The 27,963-nt window shown below is 42.0% G+C and overlaps 1 protein-coding gene and 1 long non-coding RNA gene across 2 annotated transcripts in view; one reads left to right on the top strand and one right to left on the bottom strand.

The window, feature by feature from the left end:
- The window catches only part of LOC118160329, a 76,651-nt gene that overhangs the window by 45,521 nt on the left and 3,167 nt on the right, over nucleotides 1-27,963 (top strand). The gene's annotated exons all lie outside the window — the stretch shown is intronic.
- On the bottom strand, nucleotides 4-27,749 carry DPT (dermatopontin). The gene is made up of 4 exons (XM_035314929.1): nucleotides 27,366-27,749; nucleotides 17,108-17,233; nucleotides 5,959-6,066; nucleotides 4-1,388 (listed from the first exon to the last, which is right to left on the bottom strand). The coding sequence occupies exons 1-4, from the start codon at nucleotides 27,662-27,664 to the stop codon at nucleotides 1,322-1,324; spliced, it is 600 nt and encodes a 199-aa protein (XP_035170820.1). The 5' UTR covers nucleotides 27,665-27,749; the 3' UTR covers nucleotides 4-1,321.

Raw genomic sequence — 27,963 nt, 5'->3', positions numbered from 1 at the left:
CAATGCCAAACCTATTATTCATTTATTGGACAAGTGTAGTCTTAATGCTCACACTTGAGGGTATGCTAGTAAATATGTTAAAAATGCTTGGAGCCTGAAAACTGACTGTCTGACAGCACTGTTTCCTATGAAGCTTAGTCTTAGATTGGTAGCTGGCCCTTGAGCCAGCACCGCTGAAGCCACTGCTAAGTTTGTCATTGACCTCATGAGCTAAGAAACAGAGCTCTAAATTCTGGTTTGTTCAAGAGCAAAAATCCTACCTCAGATCTTCCTGGAGGAGATCAGCGCTCTTTCTTGTTGGATTACAGCTGCACAAGTGCTGTGCAGTCTTCTGAAAACGTGGTCAGCCCATTTACAGGGAATGAGATGCACAAGTCAGAGGAACTGAGATCATCTAAGCCATTAACTTCATTTGTCTGTTCTAAGCCAAGAATACATTACCAAGGGCAGATGGGTGCTGTATAGGCACCCACAGTGGAAACCCAGTCCACATGAGAAGCAGACTCCTGACAAGTGCAGCATGTATATTTACTGAGAGGGAGAGTGGCCTGACCCGCTCCTGGGTTTGCCCAGAGCCGAGCTCCCAGCTAGCTATGTCACCGAAAACTTTTAGGACAATATAAAGGAGGCTCTCGGTAAAGCTGCATTAGACATTTTAATCAGGTACGGACATCTTCCAGTATTGTAAATAGCTGGAATTCCCCAGGGTAGGTAGACATTTGCAGCAACAGAGTTCTGCTGAGAGCTGTAGCAGGTAACCCCAATGCAGTATGTCAAAGACCTACCGGTACTGTTTTCAGCACACTTCTAGCTAAACACTGAGAAGCTGGTGGATATCGCTGGGTTGGTTCCAAGTTGGAAGTAGAAGACAGGAAAGACTACTGCATGCTGGAAAGCTTATAGTATGTTTCCACCTCATTTGGAGTGACTGTGCTGGGAAGCAATTTATATAAAGTTGCTATGTGAAAGTTGTATGTGTTCAGAATGGCTATATATATATACATGTAGAAAAAAAAAAAAAAGGTAATTGTGCATATGTCATAGATCTTTGTGTCATGAACAAGTGTGTGTCCTAAGCAATTTTACTTGGGGGATACAGCTGCCTGTGCAGCTCAAAGGAATCCTCCAAAACTGCTGTTGCAAGCATGTGGGCTGGCAATTTATTTAATAGCTCCGGAGGGAAGAATTGTATCTTCAGCAGACAGCTGATGAGTCTTGGTACATCTTTTGTGAGCCTAATTGCCCTTCACCCATATAATCACTGACCCTCATCACACCTTGTCCATTCCCAAGCTTTCCAATTCGGGTATACTCAATCTTTTTAAACATTTTGGAATGGGCAGTCATACTCTGTCATCCTGCAGACAATGAACTTCCACTGACGATCCCTGCATGGGAAGAGAGACAAGAGAAAGATGTTAGTGAGATGGAGAAGGCAACTGCAGTGGATAAGACTGTACAAGGAAGAAAATTTTACGCAAGGTATTGTGGCAAAAAACCATCTGTCTGGCATTAGCCAACTTTTCTCTGAATACCTCATGTTTTTTGTGGGATGGAAGGAGATTAAATATGCCTGATAGTTTTAATTCCTTCCCACTCCCCTACAGGATAAGAAAATCAGCTATCTGAATAATCAGGTCTCTGAACATCCTTCAGAAGACAATGACTATTGATGTTGATCAATCCTACATCGACATCAAATCAGTGATCAAGAAGAAAAGGATGGTTCTGCCTGAAGTTATTGTCATATGATGCAACATTCCAAAATATGTATGAAGTAAAACATGTAGGTGAGTTTCAAGTTATTTTTAAGAGATGAGTTATCCACGTAGCAAAATTCACTTTTTTTTCCTATTGATAGGTCCGCTAGTTAGCAACCTTTATGAAAGATGTGAAGGAATCAATATCGAGAGAAATTAAATTAAGTTCTCGTCCTTTATCTCCACAAGTCACATGTGAGGCAAAAAAAACATTTTTAGGTGTAGGGAGACTTCATGCTGTTCCTGGATTGTGAGTAATTGGATGTCTGTACTCTTCCTCAGGAGAGTGATACAACACCTATTAACAATTGTTCGTAGGAAGCACGGCTGGAGCAGCAGGATTCAACAGCAGAGGCCAGTGATTTAGTGTTCAATAGCTAACAAGCTGCAAATTTCCACCTTAGCTTATTGTGCACTACATTTCCCTTGACAAAATGGCATGAGTTCAAAGGATCAAATGCTGTCGTGCTGTGGAGCATACACAGTGCAAATGTTCCATTTAGGCTGTTTGGTAAAGGCTGAGGAGTTTTGATCTAAAGTGCAGTCCTTGAAGATGGCAGCAGTCATTTGAACTGGCAAGGAGCAGTACTCCCACATGCTTCTGAATGTTTGGATTCTGCTAATAGTGGTCTCCTAAACCTGAGACATGGGATGGATAGTGCTGCCATTGAACAGTGGCTCAGCAGCAGCTTTCCTTACGAGACCCCTTCACGGTCCTGGTTTTCTGGTGGCCATCTCCAAGAGATGTGCTGAGACAAGGCCACATCTTACTAATGGCTGCTCCTCTGTGGTTCCATTGCCTGGGTGACTGTGTCCTGCAGGAAGATCAATTTGAGTTTTAAGCTCTATGTATGCATAAAGCCTCTCATTCCAGCTTTCATTTGCTGAAGTTTTTTAGTTGAAAACTTATTACGCTAATTCACAGGTTAATGCTGATTCTCGTTTGGAATAGGGTCTGTCTCATACTTGTCAGTAAGTCTGTGCTTAATTATGTAGTGGTTTATATTTTTATTTCTTCAGGCCTTTCCTAGATATTTTTTTACTGTATTTTTTTCATAAAACTATTACCAAGGGTTAATGAAATGCAAAAATATTTTTTAGGAATTTTTAGAATTATTTTAGGAAGTCCTCATTTGGACTGTGTGTATGCTTTTCAAAAACACTATTCCTTTGGTCATTGAGATAGCTCAGAGAGACAAAAAAAAAAAAAAAAGGTGAATCGTGGATTAACAGGATTTTATGGGTCAAAATTATGGCCTGCTAAACTAGCAAGTATTGTCAGAGAGTCTTTTAGCTCTCAAAAGCAGAGGGATAGTCATTTTTTCTTAGAAAAAAAAAAAAAAAGAAGTCTAAAAATACCTAACTGTTTGAAGTGATTAGGAAAGCTTAAACTAAAATATCTTCAAAGGTTTTTTTGTGCCTCTTGTTAGCTTGAGAACATTGCCTGTCATGAGTTAAATAGCCTGAACACAAGGTTTACATGCTTGAAGATGAAAAGCAGTCTCAAGATCTACAATGCGTTTGCACAGACAAGCTGCATGTGTGTGTGATTCTGACAGGCTGGGTCTGGGAGTCGCTTCTTTTGCTCGTATTCTGCCTCAGCCAGCTGCAAAAAAAAACCAGCTAATTAGGATAACAAACATTGCCCGCTTCTGTGAGAGTCATTTGAGAGAGCTGCTGCATGAATCTGAATTGCAAACTGGTATAGCAAGACAGTTTTTCACTTCATATGCTAACCAGAACAAGTCAGTTTAAGGCATTCTGGGAGCTGGAGGCCAGAATATTCATCAGTTCAAAAAAACTTCCTAGATCACGTTTGCAGAATGTGTTCTTTGTAGTTTTCACCCGCTACTATTGCAGGTTTGTCTCTGCCATCACAGCAGTGGTAGGACAGAGTTGGTGGTGGTTTTTTCCCTTTTTCATGTACTGGGGAACCACAACCTCCCGACATCCCCGTGATGCTGCCGGCCCACACAGGAGGCTGTGGTAAGCTTCAGCACTCACAGGCAGAAATCTACTCAGAGGCTTTGGTTACCTCAGCTGCTCTGTTTTCCAGATATGTCTTTGTGACTCCTGACATTACCCTGGTCCACATCCGATGATGGCTGGAATCCAGCTAGAGGGGAGAGCACTGTCTGTATTTTCTCTCCGGCTCTCTGCAGGGGCCATGGGGAACCAGGATTAAGAATAGCATTGGGGAATATTTAAGAGAGAGAAGGAAACAAAACAAAACAAAACAGCAACCAACCAACCAACCAACCAACAAATAATAATTAAAAGGAATAGGGGTGTTCCTTGCAGCCTTATAGTTTACTTATTGAACTGGATAAAAAGATACTTTCATGTCAACTATGAAGGTTACTCTTCCACTTGTAAGAATAAATTGCAGACACAGCTCCAACCTTCTAATAAATCGGCTAATGAGTAGGCCAGAAAATTATGGTTAGGAATCTGCAGCAGTTTGACAGTGTGTTATCATTTCTAGGAAGGTCTTATTTTAGGAAATCCTTGAGCTCAGGGGATCCCTAGTGAACTCCAGCAAGCTGAAAACATCCCAGTGACAAAAGCATCTTATCTCTTTTGCGTGTTATTAGAGACAGCTTGAAATGTCGGTATATTTGAACTCCCGTTTCTCTCCCCTTCTCCTTTAGCCAGACTTGGCAGTGGTAAGCCAATGCGGTGTACCTTGCCTTGTTGTCTGTGTTGTGTTGGATAACAAATGCTTTAATATACTACTGGACTGAGGTGTCTGATAAAAAACATCAGCAAAGAAGTAGCTCACAGAGTTGATGAATTAGAGGTCAGCTCGAGATGAAAGACCTCTCTTCCACTGTCAGGTTTCAGTGGCTGCTCACACTCTCCTTAAACCTTCTCTATTAGGATCTCTACGGTTCCATGCAGACAGCACTGTTGAGTTTATACTTGGTCTAAATTTTAACACTTTGCATGCATAGTAGAGAGGAGGAAAGGCATCTTTTTAACTGAGCGGGGTGATTATGAATCCATTTGCATGACTGCAGCATCACGAGCTTTGCTCAAGAAGAATAGCAAATTACAAGTAATGACCAGGACCGATCAAGAAAAATTAGTGAATTCATTTTCTGGAAAGAGATCCATGCACATTCCATTGACAGTATTTCCTGGTGTGCTCATATCTGTTAGAATTGTGTTGCAATGGATCAGGTGAGTTACAGCATTCAGATTACAGTTTATGTGGTCTTGTGGTCTTCTCTTTGCATGCTGGCAAATTCCTCATTTCGCTTCAAAGAAAGTTAGTCCAAAATGAGTCCTTCATCCCCTTAAAGGATAGGTTGTCACAGGATGAGTTTTCACCAGCATAGATAAAATATTTCCTAGCTAGACAAAGGTGAGAAACAATCCTGAAGATGTTCCACTTTGCAGAGCTCAGATTTAGCCAAGCCTACCATTACTATGTATTTCTCTACTCAAATGGACAAGGCAAATGATCCCCTTGTGCATTAAAATCCCCTTTTCCTGATCATAGAATCACAGAATGACAGACTGGTTTGGCTTGGAAGGGACCTCGAAGCCCACCCAGTTCCAACCCCCTGCCATGGGCAGGGACACCTCCCACCAGCCCAGGTTGCCCAAAGCCCCATCCAGCCTGGCCCTGAGCACCTCCAGGGATGGGGCACCCACAGCTTCTCTGGGCAGCCTGTGCCAGTGCCTCACTGCCCTGTGAGAAAAGAATTTCTTCCTTATATTTAATCTAATTCTCTCCTCTTTTAGTTTAAAACCATTCCCCCATGTCCTATCCCTACACTCCCTGACAAAAGAGTCCATCCCCGTCTTTTCTGTAGGCTCCCTTTAGGTACTGGAAGGCTGCTATAATGTTTCCCTGGCGCCTTCTCTTCACCAGGCTGAACAACCCCAGCTCCCTCAGCCTCTCTTCACAGGAAAGGTGCTCCAGCTCTCTGATCATCTTTGTGGCCCTCCTCTGGACCTGCTCCAACAGGAGCATGTCTTTCTTACACTGGGGTCCCTAGAGTGTCCTGATACACTGCCCTGGACAACTCGCCACGTGCACTGTGAACTTTGGTCCTCAGAAGTACAAGCCTGACACTGAGTAGTGCTACAGATGATGTGGGGCTGTGTACTGTTTGGGGGAAATAGGAAAGGAAGATATCTGTCTCTCTCTCTCTCTCTCAATTTCTAGTGAAATAGATGAAAAGCAAACCTGTCCACAGCAGAGAAAGTTGTCGTTGCCCCGCGGATGTAGTAGTCGTAAGTATACATCATCATGTCCATATCTTCTCCATAGTGCCCTGGGTATTCTGTTGTTAACCTTTAGATGAAGGGAAAAAAAGATAAAATAATGTACCATCTTACCTAAAAATCCAGTTGATTGGATGCAACTCAGGTTATTTTCCTATTTCTTTGTAAGTTCATGTTTCTTTATAGCACCATAAGATGCAGTTTTACCTCTGAGGCTGCATTTCTCTTCTATACTATTAATTCATGTAGCTATTTGAATAAATTTCAGTAAGTTTAGAATTGTTCAGAGCAAGTTGGAATATTGCATGTGTATACATCTGCAGCTGTAGGATAAAAGCAGCCTGAACAACAGTTTAACGCTTGTCTATTACTTACATCTTTATTGCAGGGACTTGCTTGGGCCTTGTTTCAGTCTGTTTGGTTCACTGCTATAAAGTGCTGTAAATGTTGCCAAGTCAAATAACTACAAGCATTTATCCATTTATGAATTATATTAAATGAATGTAGCAATTAATCCATTCCTCTTTGTTCCTTCCACTTTCTGCCTAGCTTGTGATGTAAAAATATTGGCCCGGACAATATTTGTTCAGTGGATTTTATCTAAGAAGCTCAAAGGGCTTCTGCACTTATTAAACAAATTACGGTTGCCGCTTCCCTGGGAAATACCAAATAATTCTGCACTTGGTTTTACAGACATTTTACAGATTAATGAACAGATGCAGGGAGAGGCTGGGACCTTGACCAGTACTTTATGTCAACATTATGTTAGAGGTCAGGAATGGAGACCTGGCGCTCAGTCTTTCCCTGCATTACACCATTTTATGTGGGAGTTGCTAGTGGAGTTGAATCAGCTTTGCTCCAGGACAGCACAGGAAGAATCGGGTCCCCTGTGAGGAAAATGCTGTCCCTGTTGAAAAGTTGGCTGAGCTTCTGTGCGGACTAAAAGGGTTAAAATGCCGGTACCAAAATCCTGGCACCCAGTTTCTGACTTAATTCAGCCCAGCAGCAGTACTTGAATGATACTTGAAGGTGGGCCTAGCACATCCCAGCCAAACACTCGTGTGTGTTTGCATAGTGTTAAACCAGTGGGATTTGAGCATGTGCTTAAATACTTTACTCGTTTAGAATATAATTTTGGGGGATGGTTTTAAGTTTGTAAAATTAGGTGCTTTGGTGGTATTTGGGGCCCAAACCACTCACTGTTGGAATACTCAGAAACTGAGAGTTTACCTGAAAACTGAGGAACACTGGAATATAGACTAGTTAGACTGCTTTGACCTAGATGTACTTGCTATAACAAAAAAAAATCCTCTGAAATCGCCACCACTGTCTGTATGTTTTAAATGTATTTTTGATCACTTTGTTTACCCCTTTTTTACGCTGTTTAAATCTTTGCAAAGCAGATCTGACTAAATTCTGGGTCATTTCCAGCTTTTCAAAGTAAAAGAAAATCATCACTCAGAACATCTTTCCAAACCAGTCATTATTCCTTACCAAATGAAAAATAGGATGAAACTTGAAACTCAGGCATGGCTTTAGAGATCCCCAAGTCTCAACAGTCAACTTCTTTGAACATCTCTCATTCTCATGCCTCCTGCCCTTTGCCATGACAGTCATCAAACAACTTACGAGCTGTGGTACAAGAATGCCCATGCCCAAGCGTGTTTGGGAAGCAGAAGATCGGGGCTGGTCACAGCGTTCATTATCAGAGCTCTGACCAAGGGTTGAAGGATTTGCAGAGCCCTCTTAGCGCTGCGTTGCTGAGGAGAAATGAGCAGCAGTATTTCATAGGTCATGCTGGCAGCTGCTGCGCACTAGGAGAAATGGAAGGAACTGCATATGACAGCAGTTTTGAGGATGGATGAGTAGGTAGAGTCATCAGTAGGCTCTGCAAGTGGAAAAATCAGAGCTACAGTATTCAGTCCAACTCTCATGAAAGTCTGAAATGAGATGTGGATTTTAAGGGAACTGGGTCAGACCCACAGAAAGAATAATTACAAATATTATAAAACTGTTTCTCATGGCTTCTCACCATTTAGCTGGTAATTTCTCTTAGACTAAAGATTGTCACCTTAATGTGTTTCTGTCAAACCACCGCAAACATAATTCAGGCACTCTTTCAATTGAAGGCTGACAGTATCATTTTTGCTTTCAGGACATCTCCTCTTGTGTTCCCAAATATGTATTTGTCAGTGTCAGACAGCTTACAGCACAGGTTTGAGTACTTTTTTTTTTTTTTTTTTTTTTTTACCTAGACAGCCTGTGACTTGAATATCTAATACACCTTTATGACACCATAAAAGGACCTTAACCTGAGGATAAGCTGGTCCCTCTGTATAGCCAACTTGCCGAAAGCCCCCCAGCTAACAAAGAGCTGCTCTGGGGGCTCTGCACTCCATGTCCAGAGCTCTGATGGGAGCTGGAGTATACTTCACAAAGCCTGACCTCTGTTACCCGTACTGTAGTTTACCTGGTTCAATTCTGTGGAATTCAGTGCCTTGAGGAGGATTTCTTTGCATGCATGAGTGAAGCCATGGATCTGAATTTGGAAACTTGAGAGTGTTTCTGGATCCATAGCAGGAGAACCAGAGAAAATGGGGCTATGTCTGTACTAGTAAATTAAACAACACTGGAGATTGTTTCTGAGTACCATAATTTGATTGCCTAGGCTTGCAAAGTGTAGCAACAAACCCTAGGTGTCCTGGTTTCAGCTGGGATAGAGTTGATTTTCTCCCTAGCAGCTGGTATGATGCTGTGTTTTGGATTTGGGATGAGAGTAATGCTGATAACACGCTGATGTTTTAGTTGTCGCAGAGCAGTGCTTACACTAAGCCAAGGACTTTCCAGATTCTCACACCGCCCTGCCCGCGAGGAGGCTGGGAGTGCATGAAAAGCTGGGAGGGGACAGAACCAGGACAGCTGACCTGAACTGACCAAAGGGATGTCCCATACCATGTTAAATTGGGCTGAACAGTGAAACTGAGGGAATTGGCTGGGGGGCTGCCATTGCTCAGGGACTGGCTGGACATCTGTTAGCTAGTGGTGAGCCGTGGCACTGTGCACCACTTGTTTTGTTTATTCTTTTTGTTGCTGCTGTTTGTTTTTTTTTTTTGGTTGTTGTTTTTTTTTTTTTTATAATTTTCTTTTTTGTTGTTGTTCTTTCTCATAAATCTGTCTTTATTTCAGAGCATGAGATCTTGCACTTTTCAGTTTTCTCCCCCATCCCACTGGGATGGGGCAGGGAGTAAGTGAACGGCTGCATGGTGTTTAGTTGTCTGCCGGGTTAAACCATAACACTGGGACACTTCTGGCCCAGACCAACTGGCACGGTCTTTGCAGAAAACTCAAAGATGCAGGTTGGGAGTTAGCATGTGTGGTACCATTCCCAACAGGCAGGATGTGGACACCCTGTTTTGAGGAGTAAGAAAGTTCAATAGTGTGGCCGGTTCCCTATGCTAGAGAGATCCCCCTTACATAATTTTAATTTGTAGCCTGAGCATCTGATAGTGCATCCTTGAAGATTCCTGGGTCATAGTAGGTTTTTAAAACATGACACAAGGACCAGATATGGATCAGGATTTCATTTCACTTTACCCCATCAGCTCCAGGTTTTGGGGCTTTTTTTGTGCTATTATTTTGAGAAGACACTAAGACGTGTGTTTATATATGTTCCACCAAATGTGTTTCATAACATCTGTTTGGCATACAGTGAGGAAAATGTTCTGTAATCTTGACCAGCACTATGTTCTGGGCAGGCCAGGCTCTGCAAAACACAAGGTTAAAAATCTGCTTTCAGCGCTACTCAGAGGCAGAAATGAATAACTGAGAGTCGGTTCTCTGAACTTGCTTCATGAGCCTTTCACGTGAAAAGTGAATCTGACGACAAGCTCATGAATTACTGTGAAGGGTCCTGCAGACCTTTTGCAGAAGCAGGCAGTGTTATTCTGAAGCGAGTGGATGCAGCAGGGAGAGCCTTCATTTAGCTTCCCACTCTTTTCTTTCTGTCTGCTATCATTTACCCCTCCCTCTCAACTAACGTCTCCACATTGCTTTTCCGCCTCTTACGGCAACTCTGCTAAGATATGTTCAAACAGCAAGCATATGCAATTAGAAAAAAAAGGAAAACAAACAAACAAACAAACCAGGGTTGAGCGCTGCTCTGAAGTTTTTCTTGTTATACGGACAGATGCCTATTGACTCCATTCGCTCTGCAGAGAAAAATTATAAATAGTGCTCTGAAAGCAGTGTTCAAGTTCACTTGGGTCCGTGTGGTCTGTCTGTCTCATTCTGTTCTCTTTGATGTTTGCTGCACTCATTTATGGAACCATTCCCTTAAGCCTGTGCATCTCAAGGTCATCTGGATAGAGCGGTATCCTTTGGAAGGAAATGCAATTCGTTATCCGCAAAGCAGGGCTCTGCGGTGTTATCCAGCCCTTCTCTGTTATCCCTGCTTTTTGGAAACCTGGGGATAAGTCTCATAAAATGTATCTCCCCGAGAGATCACGCAGTAGAGTTTAATGCGTAGGGATATTCGGTACTTGGTTTTCTTGTCACAGAAGAGAGAATGGTCATTTAACTCAGCATTAAAGGGCTTCTCCAAGTAGTCTGCCCAGCACAGGGCAGTGCTTCCCACAGCATTTGTTGTAGCTCAGTGTGTAATTTTATTATCAGTCTTTTGACTAAAAACACTGTGTTTTACTCAATGATGTGATTCTGCATATCATCTCTGAACTACCCACCAGGGTCATACAGACATAATTTATTTACAGACGCGGTAATATTTGTGAGGCACATGTGGCAATGTGTGGTTTATACTCAAGAAGACTCATGAAACAAGTAAAAGACACCTTCTGCCCATTGGTGAGGCTTTGCCTACCCAAAGGAGTCTTGAAGAACAAAAACAAGGCCCATTTGTGAAGACCCATCCACAGCAGCATGTGTGGATACACTTCTGGCATTGACCTCTTACCAAAAAAAAAAAGGATTAGGGGAGGATGGGGAAGTCTGGGAACTGCTGGGTGCTGAGACAAAGCTGCTGCAGCCATTTGGAGTGACCAAAGGCCTCCAGGAATAAAGAGTGGTGCTTCTGGTGCCCAGAAGGGTACACGAAGGAAAACACTAGTGTAGAGGCTTGCAGAGCAGCAGTGAGAAGACCTGCGTTATATTGATCTTGGCATCTAGGCACTGAGTAGCTGGATGTCAAACAAACCCTGAGGAGCAAGAGGATCAGTCTGAAGCTTGCAAGCTGAATGCAGTGGGATTGTTTCCTAAAACCACATATGCACAAAGGTGTTAAGTTTGGGGAAGGAATTGTAGGGGAGGAAATAATAACGTGATAGTTTTAGCAAGTGACTGTCTTTTTAGTTTGTATCATCCATTTGCAAGAATTAGTACAGAAGGCAAAGAAATTTTGCTCCTGCTTTGCAAATCTATTTCAGGTTAGTATTAATTGTATGATGTTTGAACACAAGATGCTTGGAGCAGTAGGGGCATTGTTGAGAACAAAAAGCAGGAAATTCTACATTAAAGGCTGGGAAAGAAAAGCTTGTGAGAAAGAATGTAAGAGGTTCAACATGTATGAAGGAAAACAGGAAAACCTGGCAGAAAAGGTATTTTTCATAACAGGGTATTTAGCTGGTGTGGGATGGCATCTCCTCTGACTGGTTTCCACCCCCTACCCATTCCCACGTTTTTCTGATATACTTTACTATAATCCTACAAATCTTGCTCAGGGCAGGAAAGGGAATGAAAAAGTCAGGATTTGTAACAGGATTACTGTTGTTATTGTTGTTTATTTTCCATGGAGAAGAATGACTATGTTAGGGATTAATAGAAAACACAGGGTTATTCACTTAGCACTGAGAAGAATGCTTTGTACTAATCTACAGTGATCCTTAGCACTCTTTTAATGATTGACTTCAAAGATAGTTCTCATGAATCTATTTGTCACTGATAAGAAGATCTGGTCACACCGAGGCCTTATTACCCCTTACTGAAGTAAAAAGGTAATTGTGGGTATACCTTGCCTTCCGATATGAAGCAAACAAAAGAAATGAGTCTTTTGAAATATCAAAGACAGCCAGTGGTAGAGCTCACAGCTTCCTGCTCCAACTGTTGAATGTACTTATTCCCTTCTAGTAAGTATGTTGTTTTGGTGTGTGTTACCCTTTTCTCTTCTTGTGCAACTAGCAAGATGAATGGCTGGTCTCTAACCTTCATTTTCCTCCTCATTGCTGAACTCTTCCTCCAACAAAGCCACAGCCAAAAGGAGCTCTGTTTCATTTCAGGAGGGAAATGCAAGCTTTAACATTAACTTCCTGACCTTTGAGGACAAGGAGTGTCCTACGAATGGCCTTACTCTTTCAGATGCTATTTTATAAGTGCTTCAAGAATACGGATTTCCTCAAAGAATTTTGTTTCAAGGACTGGGAGCCTGCATGCCACATTCAATGAAAATGGGAATCCTGTGCCACTTTAGTCAATTTAAATTCATCCTCCAGCAGGAAGACAGCAGGCATTCCCTTTTAAATAGCATGCTGTCCTGAAAAGCCAAAGAAGGTCTTAGTAAACTGACTACAGAAATCCCTGCCAATGAGTCCAGTATAGACCCCAGGTTGTTGGCCGGCCAGGGTAGGAGAGATGTCCTGGAGCTGCCCTAGAGATGAGCAGTTTTCTCTTGCAGCCATGCCACGTGTGTTTCTGGATTAATTTCAGGCTTCACTGCTGCTCCGGTTGTGCTCTGAGACCATAGATTCACTTAGGCACGTCTCTACTGTTGTCGTGAAAACCATAAACTCTCACAGGGCTGAGGAGCCATGAGGTCAACACAATGGGACCGCAGCTCTTGAAGGCCCACAGAAAATAGTGCAATTCAAATAAAAGCAGCACCTGAGAGCTCAGGGCATCTTCTGCCCATTCCTCAAGGAAGATGTGTCTGACATAACATCAGTCAGCTTTCCTGTGTTAAGCAAAGGCCAAATGTGCTTCTCCTAGGATGTTTCTGGAAGGTAGTCCTGGGGACTGGACTGTAAGGTTTTCCTGGGGTAACAATACAATCAGTAAAAAAGGAGCAGAGGGGAACTGAGTTCTCCAGAAGTTTATTTTTCCTCCACATCTATTCTGACTTCACCTCCTGGTTTTATCTCTCTGCTGTTGGTAATCTCTGAGAAGCCTGCTTAGGATCTCATCAGTTTCAATATGGCTTTGGAGGCAGGTTGAGTCAAGAAAACAAATAAGTTCTTTAATCCCGTAGCTCTTGGAAAAAGTAATTGTTTGCCTGGACAGTGTCACTGTGACAGAGAGCAGCCACAGCTCCAGACAGACCTTCTGGCACATGGACTGCTGGTTATTTGGAGAGGGGAATCAGTCGTAAACAGTCTGTGCAGACTTGGGGCTGCTCTGTGACATGTGTTTGCTTTTGAGAGTATGGAGTCAAGCTTTCAATTTCCTGGCAAAGAGAAAAATCTGAGGTCTAATGGGACCATTTAATAATGCTGTCTCTGCATCTGCAATGGAAGTGTTTCCTTTATGGTTTGAATAAGCATACAGTTTATTTTACTGTGGTAGCATTCCCCAGCCAGGTAAAATAATTGGAGCTTTTCTGCCTCCTGTGGGGGATGTTAATTATTTTCAGAATGGTAAAAATGTGCAGAATCCATGACAAGGCTTGGCATGGCAATGAAGGAAACAAAGTGCTTGTAAAAAAATAAAATAGCAAATGTAAAACTGTGAGACTGGAAGAGATTAGTATATTTATTTGCAGTATGGGATTACTGTGCAGGTAAACTGGGAATTAATGGTGAGAAGATAAACTGTGAAACAAAAGTGAAGTGCTGGGACCTCAGAGTAAGTGTATGGATGCTACCAAGCATCAAAGTCCTTAAGCATGTGTTTGGCTTTAACTGTGTGCTTAAATTAAGCAAAGTGTTTAAGAGTGGATTTTAGTCTGCATGATGGTGTCATAAATTAGAATTCCAATAAGTGTCATCAGGACTCAAACAACAGAGAAGAAGGTTCTGGCTGTAAAAACTGGGTCAAATTCTAACAAAATATTTGCGTGGCTCATATTCACGGGGGAAAACTGTCTTTTTCGTTGTAGGGAAGAACAGCTCTTTTAAGGACAAATATATTCCTGAAGAAGAAGAGCCAAGAGAAACCATACATAAAAATCATCTGTCTTGTTGTTTATATGTATTTGCCAGAGAGACATGTAAGGAGACAACTGGAAGAAGAAGGGATCAAATACCCAAGGTGAGAATTAATTTAAAGCAAGGCCCTCAATATTTTCAGTTTTCCTCAGATATGCCTTTCTGTCTATAGCTGGTTTCATAACGAGAGATTCATTGCAAGTTAAAATTCAAGGCTCTGAAGAAATTCTGCAATGTGAATTGTCTTTTAATCCAATATGTGGATTTTCCTGTGTATCACACATGATCCACGAGGCACCATGTCATCACATATTTTCCTGGTGTTATTTTCCCACATGGCCGTGTACTGATAGATGCCTTTGCATGAAAGTAAGCTGCTTCAACCAAGAAATATGAGTCATCAGCAGGTTAATAGCCATTTCTCCACAGATAGTTTGTTGACAACTAGCTTCAGGAACAGAATAAATATCATTATAGGTTTGGGTAGAAAATGCAATAATATCCTATTCACACACACATTTTTATTTTGTTTTGTATGTATGTACATTTTGAGGTATTACCCCTGGTAGCCTGGAACTGTTTGGCAGACTGGAGAACAGCCTCAGTGGCAAATGCATCTTAAACTGAGTGCAAGATACAGACCAGAAATGTGATGTACGAACAAGGTTTTTTGACAGTTTCTTGCAAATGCCTTTGGAAGTGGAATTTCGAGTGAGAGCCCCTGCTTAGTGAACGGGAAGTCTAGTTGCTGTACATTGAAGTGTAGCAGTTCAGACTAGACATATCTGTAGTACTAGAAGTGGTTCTAGGGCATGGGTTTTCATGCTACCACATTGCAGTTCATGTTGTTCGTATTCTAGCATAAAAACTGGCACTTCCCCAGACACTGTCTGGACAGAATAGAGGGAATAAAACAGAAAAGAAGCTGTTCACAGGAGCAAGAGACCACTGTTTTGGAGAAGAGGGAGTTTATCTTCATGACACGGGCCTGCCAGCCCACTCTCCCTTCTGTTTAGGATCACAAGATAACTCTGGCTGAAGGAGACCTCAGGAAATCTCTGGTACAGCACCCTGCCCAAAGCAGGGTCAGCGACAAGGTCAGACCAGGCTGCTTAGGGCTTTTTCCAAACAGGTCTTAAATGACCAGTAGCTTGACGAGAACAAACGGAGCTCCAGATGGAGGGACTGAGGCTGGTAATACCCAGTGCCAAATGGTTTTGTAATGTATCCATGATCATATACTACATGCCAGAAGCTTTTTGCAAGCCAGGTGAAGATCTTTCCAGAGGTTTTGTACTGTGATGTCCAGTTCTCCACTCCCAGAAGGATGTGAGCATATGGGACTCCTACCATGCTTAGGGCAGAAACACTTCACCTGCCATGCAAATGTTGTCTTTATCTGCATGGAAAGACAGTAGCTTTTGAACTGCATAAGGCATTCTTTCGCAAGCATGGGAAGTGGAGTGTTGTCACTGTTTTGAACAGAAGGGCAGTATAGGAGTCTGTGTGCAGCTGGGATGGAAACGCAAGACATCAGTAACCCCAAACATTTACATTTGGGCTTTGCGCTACTCTGAATGCCAATATGCAAGGCAAAGACAAAGCTGTTCCAAGTTGTCAAGACAACATCTGAGGGAAGCAGAACCGTCAACAATAAAAGAAGTCAAAGAGGATTTATGCTCTTTCACTGGAAATACAGGCAGCATTAGAGGAGTAAGAGAGTTTGGAAGAAGTGCTTAAAAGTTAGTTTTAGTTTTCCTCAGAGGGAAGAGCCTGGGCAGGTGTGTAAATAAACCCTGAGGTAGAAAGCATCCGTAGGCAAGGTAGGCTGGAGAGGGGGCAAGAGAATGTTCAAAGACTTTTATAGTGTTCCTGTCATTTAAAATCCTTAAAAATAATAAGAAATAAATAAATAAAACATATCTATTTTCCTCCTTGCTGCAAAGAGACTGAAGTCTGCAAAGCAAGGCACTGCTGTTGTGTTTGGCCAGTAGCCAGCCAGACAAAGAAAGACCAGGGGGCATGTAAACAGTTTGTATGCATCTCGATGGGAAGTTTACTTCAAAGCTGGGTTCTGGAAGCAAAGATTCAAACACAGATTCCCCCCCTTTTTCTTATTATTCTTATTTATTTACTATTTATTTTTAAGTTCAGGGGTTATTCTTTGTATCAGTGAGAATAGCTAGATTCATAGCCCTGGAGCCTAAAGTCAGGAGTTCTGTTACACTGACTGGACAGGAGCAATATGATCTTTCCCTACACAATATGATCTTTCCCTTCTCTGCTTCCATCTCAATTTAGAGGAACCACGCCCAGGGGACCACAGGGAAGCTCAGGATGTGTAGCTTATTTTCCTATAGCCTCTGTGAGGTTGCCAGCACCAGTTGTGATACTGTGTTGAGGTGAGGCCACCTTTTTGTTAGGCTCCAGCTATGGTCAGGAGCTCATTTTGACTTTGGGCTTTGAACAGCCATGAGAGGGGGAGCAATATTTATGTACCAAAAATACAAAAATCCCAGGCTGTCAGACAGAAGGCTTTTTTTTTTTTTCTTTTTTTTTTTTTTTTTTTTTTTTTTCTCTGAGTCATCGTGGCAGAATAGCGTAGCATACAGGTGCTTCTGTAAATGTGTTGGATCAGGTAATAGGAGCTATATTTGAAACATAATTTCACTTTGGAAATTCCTGTCATAGTTTCCAGCATAGCTAGGTTGTTGTTGGTACCCAGATCTGTTTATTTAGGGCTAGCTACTGTATTGTATTGTTCAGGACTCTCATTTTCTTCCCTTAAGTCATGGATCCTCAAGAAGCCTGTGGTCAGATAACAAATAACTTATTTAGTCCCATAAAACACAGTTAACTTTTTCTTAAAAAAAAAAAAAATGTTGATGGGCGATGTGGCCAAAGACACTTACAGGAACTGCTGGGGAAAAGAGACTAATAGGTTTGGTTTCAGCTTGAACTTACCAGCATGAATATGGGCATCTCCGGCTGTAGCGGCAGCAGTAAAATTGCCATTCACGGTCAAGCACAGATGGAAAATACTGACTCTGGAAACCAGCCACCAGCCCATTGTTTGAGCATGTCTGGTACCTAAAAAAGAAGTGAAAGAAGAGAACTTGTAAAGAAGACGTTGTCTTAGATTCCTTACTAGTTTCAAGCACTTCTGGAAACAGCATTTTTGATTCAGGGCAGAAGCTAAGGGTTTTGCTTTGTATTGTGAAGCACTGGATGAATGTGCTGTATATTTAGTTACCAGTTTATATAAGAAAGCAGCAGTAATTGACAAATAATGTCTTAGTGTTTACATTGCACTTACAACAGTTTTAACTGTTTTTAAGTATTTAAACATTCCAATATGTCAGTGAAACAAGAAAATTGTTGTGGTGTTGCCATTCTCAACTGTTTACAAATCACGAGACTGACTTCAAAGTAGTCCATTAATACCTTTACGTTGGAGTTTGAGCATTTAGAGTTCACTGGAGTAATTTTTTCGACTGCTTCTCTACAAAAAAGATACCTTAGAAACTCTTTTATATAAGAAGTTCATCAATGTATTTTATTTTATTTCTTTCTCAATTATTTTTTTCAAGGAGAAGGCAGTCACTGCAAAACATTACAGGCTTGTGATGAAACGATGATTTGATAACAATTATATCAGGAAAATTGAGACCAGGTCTTATGAAATTATAAGACTAACATAAATTTTGTGAAAAATGTGTTTCTTCATGTTTTCCATGTACTCAGGAATTCTGTCATATGGGTAAGTCAGTGCCTTCAAGGAGAATATGCATGGCCTCCAAGCATGCAAATACAGTCCTCTCTTTCTGCTCACGCTACAAGTATCTGGACACTGGTACCCAAAGTAATTGAAGTAATAATCAGAGTTTGAAGAGCTCACTTCTTTGAGACTAAAGACAAGGAGAACAAGAAAACAGAGAGCTCATTAACTCAGATGATGAGCACTCATTCTCTCAAGCACCCTCCTAGCCTCATTGTTTCCCCATTGGGGAAAATTACAGGAATTCAGTTTCTTCCATTTTCTTTCACCCTTTATCAAGGAAAAGTGTAGCCACCTGTAGCAAACCTTCCTTGTGATACCTTAAAGTCAAATACATTGACATATCCAAGAAGTAAGTTTATGATTAAGAAATACAATAAAATAAAATAAAATAAAATAAATCACAGTTTCATTCAGTAACCTCATAGTTTATTTTCAATTTTTTTGTCCTATGAGAAAAGACTAAGCAAGCTGGGCCTGTTTAGCCTAGAGAAGAGGAGATTGAGAGGGGATCTTATCAACCTCTAAAAATACCTGAGGGGGCAATGTACAGTGGATAGGGCCAAACTCTTCTTAGTGGTGTCCAGTGATAGGACATGGGGTAATGGGAGAAGGCTAATGAACCACAGGAGGTTTCATCACTGTATGAAGAAGAACTTCTTTACAGTTCGGGTGACAGAGCACTGGAATGGGCTGCCCAGAGAGGTTGTGGAGTCTCCTTCTTTGGAGATACTCAAAACCCGCTTGGACTAGGTGATCTCTGAAGGTCCCTTCCAACTTCAGCCACTCTGTGATTCTGTGATGCATGAACCTTTCCAGAAAGAGACACACATCATCTAACGCTTTGGTGTTTTGAAAGTCATTCACTTGTGCATACAGGTGTTAGCGCTTGCGAAGTGTGAGGCTCAAGGGCTTGAATGCAAAAACTGAAAAAGTGATCAGTTTTGACCAGCACATAGATGAATTCCTCTGCCTGACTTTCAGCTTCCACCTTTGAGCCAGAGGTCTCTTCTGTATGTCTTTTCCATGGCGCTGTGTTGTTCAGACAAGATTATTTACATTTGTTTGTATCCCCGCATCTCCCACGTTGCTGGGGTCACTCATATGTGCTGTGCTTTGTCAGACTCCTTCAAGGACCTTCAGAATTAAGCAGTGATGGGGACTCTGAGTTGCTATGGTATCGCACCAAGTAAGGCAGCTTGGCTCACACTCAGAGGATTTCAGCAGGACTTTGATAGGAAGTTGCTCTGTTTTTTGGCACATGGGCCACGGGAACATATGGCTAAGACTCTGTGTAAACATGTTGGATAGTGTCAGATGATTGGTGTTATCCTGATGGAAGAAAGGTTGATGCACAGAAATATTGGGAATGAATGTACCTGTTGCTAAATGAGCACTTTTCTGCATTAATCTGTGTAAAGTAGAACCAAACTTGTGTCTCTTCATTTTCTTCTTCCTCTCCCCCTTCAGTTGCAGGCATTTCCTCTGCTCCCTGTGCCCTGGGAGATTTTCTAGCTGTTGTGTATAGGTGCAATACTGTGACTATTTTGTTCCCTCTTCTCTTTTGCATTTCCTCTCAGAAGCTTGGCTTTGCCGTGCAATTTTCCATTTCCATTGATCAGCACTCGATATTCCTACCCACGTTTGTCTTTGTGAGAGGTTCTTCCTTCCCCTTTTCTCCCCCCACCTGGTCACATTCAGTCTGGAAAGCCCTGCTCTCCTTTCCCTACAACTGTTTTTATTTTCTTAACACTTCTACTAATGCACTCAAATGTTGATGGAAAGATCCATTTTCAGAGTTGTCACAGGTGGACCCTTCTCTTTCTAGGGGTTTGAAAAAAAATGTGGCTAATGTAACACTCCTATGCTTACATATGTAGATATTTGAACACCAGACTTCAGGAAGATTTCATTATTTTTGATCATGAGTCTATTTTCTCATGAAAAAGTGTGTTTAAAATATATATATATGTATACATACACACATATATTTGGAGTCTCCTTAAAAATTAGTTTCTTAGTTGCAGAGTATAAGTGGAAATAAATTGTGCCTTGTAATTGCATTGCTATTTTATTTTTAAAACATTCAAAGGAAAATGTGAAATGATCTTTTAATCTCATGTTCATGTCTCCCTCTTTAATTCTGTCTCATATACATAAAGCACTGCAGTCCATTTTTCAAGCTTAGTATTGGGTTCAGTGAGAGAAAGATAATGGTGAAATTGAAGCACTTCTCTTTAGCTTTGAGATAATACAAGATTATTTTTCTTCCAGTCTTTGAAATTTCAAGTCAAATCCTAATATTCCTCTAGAAATGAGGAAATGCTCTCAGAAGGTGGAACGCGTATTTGTGAGTTCATGTAAATTCTTTTCTTCTGTTTTTCTTTTCCCAGTTGGCCTCTTCTCTACAATCAGAAAATAAGTCTTCAAAGGAAACAAACAACCCCCTCCCCACACACCTTTTTAGTCAGATGCTATATGCACTGATCTGAAAACAAGACTTAATTTGCGATGATTTCTTCCTTCTGTGTTGAATTCACTTTTCCTGTCACAGTAAATCCTGCAAACACATAGGGTGAATAAAAAACAGTGATTCAGGCCCTTTGATTTATGGCCGAGTTAAAAAATGGCCTTTTTCACCATACCCGCTCTGTAGCACTTCTTGTTATAGAGATAATTCAGAAATAATGTTGCTGGGTTCTCTTCATTCTTGAAGTCCTGACACTGCTAAGATACCTTTTAGAAGGTGAATGCAGAAGAGTGTGAGAAACCAGCTGGAAGTGCGTGGGATTAAATTTGGCAATGGATGGGTTGTTTTGTTTTTCTTGTTGGCTCAAATTGCGTTCCATGAAGCGTTGCCTTTTGGAGCTGGTACTGGGAGAAGAGGAGGTGAGCTGGCTGGTAGATGGAGGAGTGGGCAGATTGGTGGTGGTGTGGGTCAGGTGCTGTTGAATGCGAAGTTGCTCTTCCTTTCCCTTGTTTACATCTGGTGGAGACGGTGGCTGTGTTTTGTGGAGAGTAAGTGGAGAACCTTGTTCTGGAAGGATTTCTGTGTAGTAACAGGGAGGGGTATGGTAGCCGAGACTTTCCACTGCCTGCTGCAACTGCTGTGAAAAGCCACCCCTTCTCCAAATCTTCTTCTGACCTGGTTAGTAATTAGTGTTGTACAGTTCAGTCAAAGCAAGCAACCAAAGGGTGCATCTGCATTACCAGTTTAGCTCAGGTCAAGACTGTACATCCGAAGTAAGTCTCCCAGTCATCCTTGCTTTCTGCTCCTTGGTTCCCATTGTAAAATGATCTTGGAGCATGTAAATTGAATTCCATGCCAACGAAACTTAACTGGAAAATTTATTCAAAAGCTTTCCTTGTTCTTCGATTCACGTTTAGCCATGGGACCAGACGAGAAGTGGTCTGAAGCAAACCCACTCAAAATGCATGTGTGGATTCTGGGTGCTGTGCACAAACTGTTTCACCCTACAGAACCACTTAAATCATCCCACAGTATTTGCAAATGTTGATACAGTCTCAGAAACCAAGTGTATATAGCTCCTTGACTCAACAGTTGCGTGCCAAAATGAAGACAAATATTGCTTGCAATAGTATTATTGTTTTGAACAAAAGCACCATTTGTGGGGACACTTCATACTTATGCCTGCGTCTTATTTTTGTTCTTTGCTAGACAATGCCCCAGAGTGCTGTGTCCCATCCAATGCTGTGTTGTAAACCTGTCCCTGAGGCCCTCTGTCCCTCAGATATGTTAGAAATTAGCCTGCGTAGCATGCGTATCCTGAGGATGATGACCTAAAGAAAAATCTGTCAAGCTGCAGTAACGGATACTTTTAGAGCCCATATTGAGCCCCTGCCATGCTGATGAGGTAGTGCTCCCCAAAGCTGTCCTGCAACATGCAGTCTGACACACAGTAGGCATGTGGTCATGCTGCATTAAGGGCAGTTTGTTCCTTATAACAGGGTTACCTGCGAGTGTCCCAGGTTTTTTTTGTTGTTGTTGTTTTTTGTTTTGTTTTGTTTTTTTTTGCTGTGGAGCAGATGGCTTCTGTAAAATGTGTATCATTAATTACTTTAAAGCTGCCTCTCTGGAGCCTGTCAGAGCACAATGGCTCTGTATATTATGGAGAGATGTCAGACATGACAAACTGACCAGTAGAAATAAATCTGCATGCTTCCATCTGCAGTCCTGCCCGGAGCACACATGGAGAGAGGTGGCCTAACCACATGCAGCTGGTAGGACCATGGCCAGAGTGTGGGAGGCATTTGATAATGAGACATTAGATATGCTGTTTTCCTGTTGTGCTGTTTCACCCAAACCTGTTGCTTTCAGTATCCAGAACTTTTGGTACAGTTTTGGAGGGGAGGCCCTGTCCCGTAGTCCCAGGTTATTTTTGTGGACTGTCCTCCCTCTGTGTAATTCGGTTAGTCGCATGATGAAAGCTAATTTGATGATCCATCTGTTGTTACAGATGAGTGAGGAGAGAGAAGTGGCTGAGGGCAGGCTCAAGACACTTGGAACACTTGCAGTCGGACTATGGGAACTACTTCTGTGTGTTTGATTAGGCCATGCCAGTCTCCAGCAGCCACTTCTACAAGGAGTCTTCACTATCTGTTGTGGGGTGGGGAGATGTTGTCATCCACTTCCACACGCCAAAGGCAACCTCTCTGTGAACTTCTGCTATGGTTTTATTTCCCTCACAAGAGCCAGATAATAATTCAGGGGTAAGTGCTGACTGTCCTTTCTCCTCACTGTGCAAAGGGAAGGCAAGGTCATAATCCCCCTCTTGATTTCTTTCTGACAGGTATTGGTGGTACCTCCCTACCCACAGAAAGACCCCCCTCCTCTGCAAGCGCTCCCATTGGACTCAGTTCACTGCAGCTGTGCTAAAAGCCCGGAGCGCTATCCCTTTAACATAAACCTAGGATTGTGGAGAAATTAACTTGTTTGTGTAGACAGCACAAAGGGGAATATTTTAAAAGGCAGCTTGATTATCAGGCTTGGGTAATACAGCCTCAAATTTGTGTCTTGGGATTGGTCAGAGATAGAGAACAAAAACAGTTCCTCACAGATGTACTGGGGTGAGCTGCCAGCATCTGAACAGGAGGCTATTACAGACACTGCCTTCCTTTGCTCATGTTCTGTCCTTGCACCCAGTTTGTGGGAAATAGGGTTGCATGCCTGCTTAAAGGATCACTGTGTGTGTCTTTGTGTCTTTGTGTGCATAAAGAGAAGGCAAAGAGCGAGAATGGGAGTGGGGTGGGAGAATCTAGATATCCTTTTTTTCCAAGTTCCATCCAAACACTTTCTCAGAAGCCTAAACAAGGAAAAGAGGCAATAAACCTGCATGAAATAGCTCTTTGCTAGAAATGTTTCTACTTTGTGCTGTATGGATAACGGGGAGTATACTGGGGATATGGCACAGTTCCATCTCATATGTGGTGTAAAACAAACATTTTCTCCTGGAAGGGAAAGTTGCCTTTCACTTATAAGCTTTAGTTTATTCAGCTTATTTGCTTGTTTCATCCCTGTCCTTTGATACGATCACTTTTAGGCCAGAAAATTTGTTTTTCTTAAGTACCTTGTTCAAAGACTGGACTGTGGAGACAGCTTTGTAGTATCCAGGGAAGCACTGAAGTGGTCTCACCAGCTTAGACCTTAGATCTTACATTTCCTTAGGTGGTGAAATACCCAAGGTCAAATTTCCTCCAGTATAAGTCAAGCTAAAAACATATGCTTTATTCTTTCTGAAAAGGCACAAATCCTTGAGATGTCACAGCAAATAAATAACCATAAGGCCAAGGACTGTGTAGGATGAGGGGATGTCCTGAGGACTTCCCTATTCCAGACACGAGTATTTCCAAATTATTCAGGAACAGGTTCTGCTCCCAGTGTTGAATAGCATCTGGCTTAGCAAATAGCCTCTGCAGAGACAGTAGGACCAGGAGTAAGTTGTTGGGACAGATTTAGCAAAGCCTTTGTACGCATACTTCACTTTAAATATATTCACAGATTTATGGAGCGGGGAAGGCTGAGAAGAAATTAGTCATCTAATCAAATCTTTTGCCAAAATTTTCTTTGTGAGTCTTATAGCACGTTCAGACGTTTCTCAGCAAAACACAAAAGAACACAGGTTCCGCAATACACAGAGGAACATGCTTTCTTCAGAAGCGCAAATGCACACATTATTTAATTAGATGTCTAATGTGGATCTGTGTCATTCCCCTCTTTTTGTTTAATCTTTTTTTTGTATCTGTGAGATGCAAAGTCTTACGGATTTAATCCTAGAAGTCCGTATAATACCTAGTGTTAGTGTAGGAAGCAAACTTACCTAAAACAGCTCTGTCAGTGGTCGCCTCCTGCCCTCCAATACCTCCAGCTCTCCCAGCCCTACACTCCCTACATTCATGTCTACCATTTTCCCCACAATGCTAATGGCTTTGCATTCCACTCAGTTTTCTCTCTATAGCTTTTTTTGGTTTGTTATCTTTTCTAAAGAAACCTCGCTTGGATTTGGCTCTGTTGTGCAGCTGCACAGCAGTCAAAAATGGTGATCTGTGAAATGCCACAAACATCATTTGTCAGAGGTCATTTTTTTGGTTTCTGCCAGAAACTTTTTTTGGTGTTTCCGGGACATGGCTGAGACACTGGAGGGAATTCAGAGGAGAGCTGTACGTTGGAATCTTAAAACTTGGAAAGGAAAACTAGAAGAACAGAGACGTGTTCAGTCTGAAAGCAAAAGCATGAGTGAAGGTGAGGCATAGCTGCTACCTACTAAGAGATTTTGCAAAGATTGCAGTGTGCTTGCTCTCATTACTCCATGAAGGTAGGGCAGGGAATAAAAAGCCTCAATTACAGCAGAGGACATGTAGCTTAAATTATGGGAAAAACTTGGCAATTTTGTGGTTATTGTGAAACAAGACGTTGAATATTCCTGGCTGTGATGTGCAAGGTGAGACAAAATACCCTGTGACTGCAGCCAAAGAAGAAATATTGCAGTTCATCCTCCCAGGAAGAGAAATGGACTAGGTAGCCCAGCAGAGTGCTGTGTCAGCTGATGTGAAGATGATATATTGCTCACAAACACATTCGTTATTTAGGAAATCAGTGCAGAAACAGGGCTGGCCAAACAGGAATTGATACAGGTTATGACTCATATTTGTAATCCAAACTGATTAGTGAGTGAATCTTTTTAGAGCTTGGGGTGGCTCCAAGTAGCACTGAAAATGGGTATGGAAGGCAGAAAAAAGAGGCAGCTATGAGAAGCAGTGTAAAGACTGCCAAAAGGGTAGGTGTGGGATTATCACAGGCCCCACAGATTACCTCCATGCTGTCACACCAATCTGAGCTTTGGGTGTGGTCTCAGACACCCCATTCTGTTTATTTATTTATTTATTTATTTATTTTATTATTATTATTATTATTATTATTATTATTATTATTTTGCTGGCCCACACTGACTCCAGTCTGGGATGAGCTGACTGGGTTCTTGGATAGCAGCGTTTGAGCACAGTGAGGGACGTGCTGGTATGCTGCAAGCCATCCTCCATGAAGCACTCTACATGCAACCAGCTCAGCCCTGTGGTACAGAAAACTGCAGAACATGACCAGGCACAGCTAGCTAAGATGTGCAGAAATAGCTTAAGAAATTAGGAGCACAGGTTCACCTTTGCAAAGAGATATGTGTTCCCCAATTACTTTGATGCATTTGACACTCCCCACACTCCACCTCCAAAACAGGTAGAAGAAAGAAAGAGATCTATGCAGAGCAGACAAATAGATGTAAGGATGTAAGACTGGAAAGGTCAGCTAGGGAAGAAATAACTAGAATAACTCCAAAAGCTGGGAGGGAGAGTTAGAGTTAAAAACATTAAAGAGGTCTTGGACAAGAAACATGTTTGGAAGAAAGATAGGGTTGAATGAATGGCAATAGGAAACATGTAAGCAAAAAAGAGGACAAAGTGAAAAGAGTTTTATAAGAGATGGAGAAAATAAGATTCAGATGGTATGCTGTGGTTGTAGTCATGCTAAGCACACGGAGTGTGATAATGAATATGGCCCAATGGTTCAGCTAGCAGAAGAAAACATTCTGTATAGACTTGTACACTACCCTGTTTGTAAGAAGAAAACTTGAGCAGTTGCTGTCAGGGATTTTTGGAAAGAGACTAACCATTTTATTTTGAACAACAGAAAGATCTAATTCAAACTTACTATGCAGTATGTAGAAATTACACCAATGTATGAAAAATGAAGTCTCCCAGTATTATCACAATGTCTTCTTTCTGTCTGTTTTGCAGCCCTCCCCCTTTCTTTTCAGTTCTTAAAAGTGAAGTATGGGGTCAGTCTTTTTTTCCTTAGAAATTGCATCAGCCATAGGAATGTATCACATGGTAAATGAAATACTATGAATAATTCAGGGCAAAATTTTGAATCATTTAAAAAGCAGAAGCTTAACATTTCATTGTTAACCTGTTCCCATATGATGTGAAATTTGCAAAAGTCACATTGCAATTTCTGGAGCACAACCACTTAAAATTTTTGAAAATATTCTTGCATTCATTTCATTTTGTCCAAAGAATATTTCATATTCAGAGTTTCCTGAAAATGTTTCACATTTCATGAAGAAATCAGTAGAAAATTAAATATTGGGTATATACTGCCTAAACATGCAATGCCATACATATTTCCAAAAATTATTGTGGCTACAAAATATGATCACTTTTGCCTGTAAGCGTAACAGAAAATGTAATGTTTAGTGTACCCAAGGTGGCTGTATGAAGGAATTAATATGATCTTCTGCTATCATTATCATGGATATGTATGCTGTCATTATCAGGGATATATATGCCACCATCATCATCGTTAGTGTGGATTTTTGGTTCCTGTAATACCAGCGTGACTAGAAAACAGCCTTTGACTGGGCCTAAGCCAAAAAGCTCAGCAATGAAAACACAAAGAGAAAAGCCAGCACAATACAGAGATATATATATATATTTTTTTTCTAGTGATAAGAACAGGAGGTCGGTGTCATGAGCTAAACAGTTTGTTCTCCAATTTAGTCACTGATTCAGTGTGTGGCCTTTCAGGAGCAACTCTGTCCTGTACTCTCTGAAGGTTTGTGCCTCATTTTCCTAACCTGCAAAGTGACATTTGTGAGACCAAACCCCTTGGCAGCTGAGGTTGCAAGTGACCAAACAGCACAGCGCACTGAGACCCTCCAGCAAGAAAGCACTACAGAGAAGGCAAAGGGGGTGCTGCTGATGACCCTCACGCATGCATCGTGATTAATGGGCCTCAGGCAGTCGGTCAGGGCAGCGAAGCCTCTGGCTAGGATCACGTTACTGCGCATTGCCATTGCTATGGCTGCAGTACGAGCACCCGCCTTCCAGACAGGGTATCAGGGCTGTGCCCTCCCAGGACGGTTCGGGGTGTCCTACCATTCGGTTCCCGCCCTGTTGATCTCTTCCCACCAGCACTCTGTCGGCTCACCGAGGCTCTGGGCTGCCGGCATGCAGGCGTAGTTCCACAGTCTGTCGGAGCCTTCCTTCTTGCTGAAGACACTCCTGACGGCCACGATCACCTGCCCGTGCGGGCACTGGAAGTTGAAACCCTGCCGGTACACATTGACCCATTCATCGTTATCTCCATAGTTATAGGGGCCGTAGTAGTAGTCACCATACTGGCCCCATGCCACTGTCACCAGAGGCAGGAACACCCAGAGAAGGACAAGGTCCATCCTGAGGATGTTTCTGGCTTAGAAATGCCCCACTGGTTTGTTGGGCTGGCCCTTTTATATTGTCTCTAACATTTGGCTTCCAGATGTTATGCTTCCAGATCCAAGTGCAATGTGTCATTGCTTAGCAAAACTGCTCTGAGTTACAGACACGTCCAATTGCTTTTAAGGTGGAATTCTGCAAGTACAGTAACTCTGTAGGCCCTAGGAGCAGGGGCTTCCCACCACCACAAACCATCTACAATCCCTTATGGAAGAGCTACTGTATACAGCAAGAGGCACATTGTAGGACAGCTGTCACA

Source organism: Oxyura jamaicensis, chromosome 1 (genome assembly GCF_011077185.1).
Source record: "Oxyura jamaicensis isolate SHBP4307 breed ruddy duck chromosome 1, BPBGC_Ojam_1.0, whole genome shotgun sequence".
Lineage (NCBI taxonomy): Eukaryota > Metazoa > Chordata > Aves > Anseriformes > Anatidae > Oxyura > Oxyura jamaicensis.
Note: the sequence above shows the minus strand (reverse complement) of the source record. Positions and strands in the feature narration are given on the sequence as shown.

Coding starts and splice junctions, on each gene's coding strand:
- DPT (XM_035314929.1), bottom strand. CDS start 27,664: ATGGACCTTGTCCTTCTCTGGGTGTTCCTGCCTCTGGTGACAGTGGCA. Junction 17,234..27,365: donor AACAGGGCGGGAACCGAATG/GTAGGACACCCC, acceptor CTTCTTTTTTAG/GTACCAGACATGCTCAAACA. Junction 6,067..17,107: donor AGATGCCCATATTCATGCTG/GTAAGTTCAAGC, acceptor CTTCATCTAAAG/GTTAACAACAGAATACCCAG.